This window comes from Phalaenopsis equestris, unplaced genomic scaffold (genome assembly GCF_001263595.1).
Source record: "Phalaenopsis equestris unplaced genomic scaffold, ASM126359v1 Scaffold000124, whole genome shotgun sequence".
NCBI classification, from domain to species: Eukaryota; Viridiplantae; Streptophyta; class Magnoliopsida; order Asparagales; family Orchidaceae; genus Phalaenopsis; species Phalaenopsis equestris.
Window position 1 is genome coordinate 170,802 of NW_018164566.1, and position 9,229 is coordinate 180,030.

Here is a 9,229-nt window from a genome sequence, read left to right on the forward strand (position 1 = left end):
TGGCAAAGGTTAAACAAGTGGCAAAAATTGTACTTGGAGAATCAAAAGAAAAAATTTCTATAAATAAAAAAATTTTGTGGTGGAATAATAATGTGAAAATAAGATAAAATATAAGAAGTTATGCTATGAAATTGGTTTAAATGTAAAAGCTAAGAGAACAGAGAAAAATATCAAATAACCCGTAGGGAGTCTAAGAGAACATTCCGTGAAGCAAAAAATTCTGCTTTTAATGATCTTTATAATGTATTAGATAATAAGGAGGGTGAAAATATATGTATAAACTAGTAAACAAAGAGAAAATAAAAGAAAAAATTTAACTCAAGTAAAATGTATTAAAAATAAAAATAAAAAAGTGTTGTTTTTAAAAAAAGATATTCAAAACAGTTGGGTGAGTTATTTTGATAAACATTTTAATGATGTTTTGGAAAATATGATCGACCTTACTGATCTTAATATCGTTAATAATAATTAAATGTTTCATTTTTACCATCGCATTAATAAAAAAGAAGTTGATGATGGTTTAAAGAAAACCAAAGGTGGAAATTCTGTAGGATCTGGTGATATACCAATTAAAGTGTGGAAATATTTAGGAGATTTGGGAGTTTCTTGGCTTACTAACCTCTTTAATATTACTTTAAAGACTAAAAAGAAACCTGAGGAGTGGCTGAAGAGTATTTTGGTCCCAATTTTTAAGAAAAAGGGGGATGCACAAGAGTGTGCAAATTATAGAGGAATTAAGTTGATGTGTCATACTTTAAAATTATGGGAGAGGATAATTGAACATAGGTTAAGACGTATTGCAAAGATTTCTGATAATCAATTTGGATTTATGTCGGGAAGGTATATTACGGAAATTATACATTTATTGAAAGGTTTGATGGAGATGTTCAGAGATAATAAGGAGTATTTACATATGATTTTTATTGATTTAGAAAAAGCTTACGATAAGGTTCCAAGAGATATCCTTTGGAGAGTTCTTGAGAAGAAATGTGTTCATATGACTTATATTCCATATGACTTATATTCAAGTTATTCAAGTCATTAAAGATATGTATACACGAGGTGTCACTTGTGTTCGAACAGAAGGGAGATTGACCAAATATTGTCCTATGTCTGTTAGTTTGCATCAGGGATCGGCTTTAAACCCATATATTTTTGCTTTAGTTATGGATGGTCTAACTGGACACTCACAAGAGGATGTACCTTGGTGTATTCATTTTGCTGATGATATCTTACTCGTGGATAAGACGAGAAAAAAGGCTCGGGAAAAACTTGAATTATGGAGGTCTACCTTGTGAGTCTAAAGGTCTTCGTTTGAGTAGAACTTAAACTAAATACATGGAATGTAATTTTAGTAGTAGTAGTTTTAGTGATAGAAATATAACTATGGGTGATCAAATTATTAAAAGATGTGAACGTTTTATATATCTCGGGTCTATTGTTCAAAGTTATTGTTCAAAGTGATGGAGTGATGGTGATATTGATGGGGATGTTATTAGTAGAATTCAAGTTGATTGGTTGAAGTGAATTAATGCTTCAGGCCAATTGTGTGATAGAAAAGTATCGCTTAAATTGAAAGGAAGATTTTATAAGATGTTAAGATGGAGGTGAGACCTGCAATGCTCTATGGGAGCTGAATGTTGGCCTTTAAAAGAGAAGCATAAAAACTAAGTTAAGTGTTGTTGAGATGACAATGATTAAGTGGATGAGTGGCGTTACACTTAGAGACAAAATGGGAAATGAATATATCTGTGATAGGATTGGTGTAGCTTCAGTGACAGACAAACTAGAGAGAGTCATCTTAGATGGTTTGGTCATATTATGTAAATGCGAGGGCGTCCCCTGGAAGCGACATGTTGTGGTTTGACTACAGTGAAAAGTGTGCAAAGTCACTACAACGGTGTCGAGGTGTAGTGTGAAATAAGTAAGTATTTCCACATTATGCGCGGATGTGGGTAAAGAAGTTAGTCCGTAAAACTAATATTAAAATAGGATATTGGGATATAGATACTCTCACAGTAAATTAATGAAACTAGTTGATATTATGGTTCATAGAAAGATAAATATTTTATGTATTCAAGAAATTAAATTGGTTGGAGTGGTTGGAGAAAAAATTAAATTGGTTGGAGAAAAGATTAAGGAGAATGATAGCTTAGGTTTTAAACTTTGCTATTCATGCAGGAGTCGCACTAGAAAGGATATGGGTGTAATTGCAGATAAGAGTTTAAAAGATAATGTTGTAAAAATTAATAGAATTGTAGATAGAATTATAGTTTTTAAGTTGTTGTTGATACTAAGATTTTTAATGTTATAAGCGCTTATGCTCCTCAAGTAGGTTTAGATATAAGTTCTAAAGAAATACTCTGGAATGACCTAGAAGAATTAATACAAATGATATCTCTTAAAGAAAAAATTTTTATTTGAGGAGATTTAAATGGACATGTTGATAGAGTGGTAGAAAGTTTTAGAAATATTCATGGTAGCTAGAAATTGTCGAAAATGTAAAGATTGTAAGGTCATTCCAAGTGAAAATTTAAGTACTCAACATTGATTATTTTTTTTTTTAATTGTAAGATGCAGAGTTGTAAGAGAAAAAATACTATGAATAATTGTCATATAATTAGATTGAGGTACTCACAAATAAAATTACTTTTATGAATAAAATTCAAAATTTCAAGATTGGTGATGTTCATGAAGAAGCAAATTTTATGTGTGATAAAGTAACAAATACTATTAAACAATTGGAAAAAGATGTACTTGAAGTGTCAAAAAAAATTTCAATAAAAAAATAGTTGGTTATGGAATAATAAAGTGCAAGAAAAGATAAAATATAAAAAGTGGTGTTATAAAAATTAGTTTAAATGTAAGAACTTAGAGAATTAAGAAAAATATAAGGTGATCGTAGGGAGTCTATAAGAACAATTTGTCATGCTAAATATTCTGGTTTTAGTGATCTTTATAATATATTAGATACTAAAGAATATGAAAAATATATGTATAAACTAGTTAGACAGAGAGAAAAGAAAAGTGAAGATTGAAAATGCGATTCAATTATGTTTCTGAAAAATCAAAAAGTGTTTTTCTTAGAATAAGATGTTCAACATAGGTGGGTGAGCTATTTTGATAAACTATTCAATTATGTTTCTGAAAATACGATTCACCTTAGTGATCTTAATATCGTTATAAATAATGAAATATTTTATTTTTATCTTCGCATTTGTAAAAAAGAAGTTATGATATTTTAAAGAAAACTAAGGGTGAAAAATTAGTAGGACTTAATGATATCCCAATTGAAGTGCATAATATTTAGGAGATTTAGGAGCTTCTTAGATTAATAAACTCTTTATTATTATTTTTAAAACTAAAAAAATGCCTGAGGAGTGGGAAATGTATTTTGGTCCCCATTTTTAAGAATAAAAGAGATGCACAAATGTGTTCAAATTATAGAGAAATTAAGTTGATGTGTTATGCTTTAAAATTATGGGAGAGGGTAATTGAACAGAGGGTAATTGAACATATTGAACATAGGTTAAGACATGATACAAAGATTTCTCATAATTAGTTTGAATTTATGTCAAGCAAGTCTACTATGGAAGCTATACATTTATTGATCTCTCTTGTCTGTTGTTAATCAAACAATGAAGAAGAACAGAGAGAATAAGGAGGATTTGCATATGATTTTTATTGATTTAGAAAAAGTTTATGATAAGATTCCAAGAGAACTCCTTTGGAGAGTTCTAAGAAAAAAGGTCATGGTATGAATGGACATTCATATTCAAGTCATATGTATACTAGAGTTATTACTTGTGTTCGAACAAAAGGAGGATTGACCAAGTAGTTTCCTATTTCAGTTGGATTACATCTTTTTCTTTAGTTATGGATGCTCTCACTGGACATTTATAGAAGGATGTACCTTGTTGTATATTTTTTGTTGATAATATCCTTCTTGTGGATAAGACTATAGAAAGAGTTAAAGAAAAACTTGAAATATGGAGGTCTCCATTGGAGTCTAATGGCCTTTGTTTGAGTAGAATTAAAACTGAATACATGGAATGTAATTTTAGTGGTAGAAGCTCTAGTGGAAAACTTGTATCTATGGGTGATCAAATGATTAAAAAGTGTGAACTTTGTAGATATCTCGGATCTATTGTTCAAAGTGACTGTCATAAAGATGGAGATGTCATTAGTAGAGTTCAAGTTGGTTGGTTGAGCTGGAGGAATGCTTCGAGCCTAATGTGTGATAGAAAAGTACCGCTTCAACTAAAAGAAAAACTTTATAAGATGGTGGTGAGACCCGCAATGCTCTATAGCATAGAATTTGGGTCTTTAAAAGAGAAGCATAAAACAAAGTTAAGTGTTTTTGAGATGAGAATCCTTCAGTGGATGTTAAGAAAGGCAAAGTTAAACCTAATAAGATTTGGGCATATTGTATAAAAAATGAACTTAATATATTAAAATTAAATAAAAATATGACACTCAATAGGACACAATGGAGAAAAAGGATTCATGTAGCCGACCCCACTTAGTGGAATAAAAGTTTGTTGTTATTGTTGTTGTTGTTGTCGTAGAAAGGAATTAAACAACCAAATGGAACTGACTACTCCCTAGCATATTTGATTCTAAGAAAATTTATAGGAGAGCACTTCTTCTGAGTTATTTGCAAATCATATGATATAACATATTTTGAGAACTCATTCTTAAAAATTCTAATTCCTGAAAATAGATGCAAGAAGTAGAGCATAAATGCAGAATAATAGTCGAGTTTTCTTTTAACAAAAACACGAAATAATTAAGGAGTGCTTAGTAAGTCTTCTATTAATTTAACATTTCCGGCGTGACTAAAATTCAGAAGATGCGCTGATTTAGAAATCAACAACCAGCTCCACGTGACAACATTATCTTCAGTAAGCCAATTGTGTACCCTGGAACTTAAAACTAGATCAAACATACACTATGTGGCCAGGTTAAGATAAAAAGCCACCGCAAAATAGAGCATCATAGAAAATATCACACAAGAAGAAATAATGTATGATCCAGAATTCGCGTGATAAAATTGAAACTGCCGGAACTCACACGGACGCATACAATAACTAGCAAACTGGATTCTAAACATAGAAAATAGTACAACCAAGATCAATCGATAGAACCAGAAAAAAAAAAAAAAAGGTAGAAGTGAAATATCCCTTTACCTCTCGGCCGGAGTGGTGGTGGCTGGCACCGGAGCCTGACGCTGTAGCCCTAGAATCCGTGCCATCGGCGGGATCTCCGCTAACAGGAATCAACAGCTCACGATCTCTATCCCTGTTCCCCATTACCACTAGCGACCTGTCGTCGCCCATCAAACGCCTGAAAAGTTCTTGACTTCACCCTTTTCCTCCAAGCCTGGGCCCTTTGAATCAAAGCATTTCTTTTTAAATACATTGCACAGAGTCTTTGAACTTTCATATTTAGACATATAATACTCAAAACTTCAATATGAAATCAAGAGTAATGGTCTTTTTTTCTTTTAAATATTATTATAATATTAAAACCAAATAAAGTTCATACTTTCATGTTTAAATTTAAAATATCAAAATATTATGTATGTAAAAATGAAAATACATGTGTAAGATATGTAAATACATAAAAATATCACATACTTCATGTATATATTTTTCATTTTTTATACATCCATCTCATGTAGTTCTATCTTGTGTAAAAAATAATAATCTAATATAGAATAAAGCAAAAACTTTTATATAGTTATATTAAAAAATTTTGATAACCAATTCTTAAACAAGTATATCATCATATCTTAATTGAGACTCATAATTAACTTATTCACTAAATATAAATAATAATTATTCTTGATCATAAAGTAATCAAGCATCAAGTTGTTCATGCTTTCCTCATTTATTCACTAATAGCTTATCTAGCATATTAGTTCATTTGAAGCCCTAGTTTGGACTATATTCTAAATGAAAACTTTCAAATTGTTTATGGTATTTCTGATTCTTTTTTTTTTTTTTTTTTGAATAAAATTGAAAAATATTTTGATTTTGAATAAAATTGAACTTTTCTTTGATTAATTATATGCATAAGTATCAAGAAAATTGACTTTACATGCATCATAGTTGTAGTAATTAAAAAGTAACCTCATTGTTTATTTCTTTTGAAAAATATGCTTAAATTTCATTAACCAAAATACTCATATTTTATAAATATAAGTTGAAGCACGTGATGAACCATTGTGATAGTATTTTACATTAAGAGATCATTAATCATTCGTCTTCCCAACAGTTTTTGTGACTTCAATCAATCATAGAGCATGAGTATTTGGGTTGCGCCAAAATTTCATGGTGACAATCTTTTCATTTATATCTAGTCAAGATCAATGTTATTATGTGTCTGATTATTTAGTTCTGAATATGTTATTTGCACAAAAAACCTTATACCTAGAACATATATGACATCATAATACATGTTACAAAGTTGTTAGAATCATCTATGAAACACTTCAAAACTTATTCTAACTTTGATAGAATTATTTTCTAATCAACTTCAAAACATGAATAAATTATAATATAAGTATCCTTAAATATGATCAAATCATAATTGTATCAAGATCGATCTATCCTTAAACCACAATCAAACCATTTTCTAATTATCATCAAATTATCTTAGAATTATTTTTCGAACCACATTTTAACTTTATTAAGATTTTCAAATATAGTACAAAAATGGTTCGCACAAGTTTTCACGGTTCAAAAATAGTTATTGTTTTTAGTCTTCGACAGACAATATGCTTTTATAAAACCCTAGAAATTCAAAGATTTACTTATTTAAATGATCAAATATAGCATCAAAAGTAATATACTATTTTGGGAGATAGAAATATCACTTTATGATAGTTTGATAACTTAAATTACAAAATTTTAAATATTTGCAATGGTTTACGATTAAAATTGATAAATCTTTCTCTTATCTAATCCAAAGATTAGATAGAGTTTAAATTAAATATGGGTTACATGCTTCCTATATTAGCAACCCCCTAATACTTAATTATATCTTAAGCAACTGAAGCTACTTAAGAAAACTTTCGATTAAGGTTGTGGTTTTATCTTCAAAAAATTTCTAAGTTTAGGTTTTCGTGATTGATCATTGGAATTTCAAATGAGAAAAGTTCAAAAGTGGAATAATTATTAACAAAACCCAAAGGAAGAAAAGTAGGACATATCGAAGTAACTAAGAATACTCAGTGTCATCCCAACTATCATATTGTTTGGCTTTAGAGATCTGGAAAGAGGATTATTCGCATCTTAACATCTTATTAGAATTTAGGGCTTTTATCACACGATATACCGTCGTGAGAAAGCCTAGGAGATAAGGATTTATGTTGTAACTAGATGAATAACATTAGAATCCTAAGACTGAAGTGAGGTTCACTAAAAGAAGTGAAATCTCATAAACCTAGTTTAAATGAAGGAAAATACAATAGATAAAAATGTAATGAACTTATCACCTTTGGAAAGAGTTGTCATCTAAACCATCTATTTAAAAAAAAAAGCCATACATGATCGGTCTCAAAGAATGTAAAACATGATATTTTATTATTTTTTAAGAGTGGTATGTCTTACAACTTGATTATAAATCAAGCTGCCTAAGTATGAATGATATACATAATATCCTACTACCGATGTGAATATTATTTTTTCATTTAAAACTTACCACTTGTTATAGTTCACCACACTAAAATATTTATTACTTTTTTGGTTAACTCTTATTGTCGAGTGAACAGAGCAAGCTTTGCAATAGGTTATGCAAATCCTTAACAATGAATGTTTAGAAGATTCATTTATAAGGCTAAATGGTATGTAAAAGTAGACTCATTCTATAAGGTGGTGGTCCTTAAACGATAAACCACTTTTTGTGCAATGAGTGATGGTCTGAAAGAAAGAAATATGAACTATATAGTATGCATAAATATATGGTGATCTTTTTAAGACTATTCTTGAATCGCAAAAATATTTCTACTATATTTTATTTAATATCAATTTAGTTGTATTTACCTATAATATTTCTAAAGATGTAAATATAATATCTTATGCAACTTTCCTTTGGTTATGAGTTTCATCTAATTTAAAAAAAAATAGGTTAAAGTTATTTAGTTTGGATAGAAAATATAGTCCTAAAATGAGCCTATCAGTAATTTCGATAAAAGATGCAAATAAAATACCGACAAAAAAATTGGTCAAATCTATCGAGTACAAATCAAATAATAGATATGATAAAAGGATGCCAACGCTAGACTTATGTTACTCGTTAGTCAACATCATCTAAAATTTCATTATTTTTTAGTTAAGATTTATCCTTTCGCTTCGAGTTCATCCTCTTTTGAATAGTTCAGATATTAATAGGACACTGAACAAAACACACCTTAATTCTAAAATGAAAAGAGGACTCAAGAATGAAAACATACAATATTATGACAGCCTAGTTTTAATTAACTACAACAACCCTATAAGACAGAGTTAGCACATTGTCGGTCGTCAAATTGGAAATTATCGGCTGTCGGAATGGATATCCTGATTTCCGTTTAATTTAATTTTTATATGTATAATTTGGGAAAAGTAGTATTTTAAATTTTGAAAATACGAGACCGAACGGATCTCATATCCTTAGTAGTTAAAAAAATGAGTCTAATACCGCAAGAAATGCATCTATCTCAAAGGGTAGACACACTACTTACTGGAAAGACTCGATTAGATAAACTAAAGAATTTATGACATCTGTTTAAGTCTGCGAAAAAATCATTTTTATTATGTTGACCGACAAGCTTCCCTATTTAATACAAAGAATTAAATAGGATTTATATTAAGCTGGGTTATTTAATGTTTCCTATAAGGGCAACCCTTATAGTTAATTACATTTTAGATAACCGAAGTCACCTAAGAAAACTCTCGATAAAAATCAGGGGATATTGTCTTCAAGGAGTTTAAGGGATGAGAATTTTTAAAAGATCGGACAAAGAGGTGTGAAATGGGAATGGCTCAAATTTGGAACATTTATTTTTGAATCCAATTGAAGAAGAAGTAGGGGATGTCATGGATCCTAAGGAGAACCTCAGTGACTTCCCAAGCTTTCTTATGGTTTAACTTCAACTTCAAAAAGAAATTATGGGTGTCTTCCTACCAATTTTATTTATTAGGGCTTACATTCAAGTGAGATGGTCGCACAAATAGCCTAGAAG

At 29.7% G+C, this 9,229-nt stretch overlaps 1 protein-coding gene across 1 annotated transcript in view; it reads right to left on the minus strand.

Annotated features, from left to right (window-relative positions):
- Positions 1-5,413, minus strand: part of LOC110021234 (protein LIKE COV 1-like) — a 50,103-nt gene extending 44,690 nt beyond the window's left edge. Inside the window, exon 1 of the mRNA XM_020719648.1 lies at positions 5,190-5,413. Coding sequence (XP_020575307.1) covers positions 5,190-5,339 — 150 coding nt within the window. The 5' untranslated portion in view covers positions 5,340-5,413. The remainder of the gene's footprint in view (positions 1-5,189) is intronic.
- Positions 5,414-9,229: the final 3,816 nt, after the last annotated feature.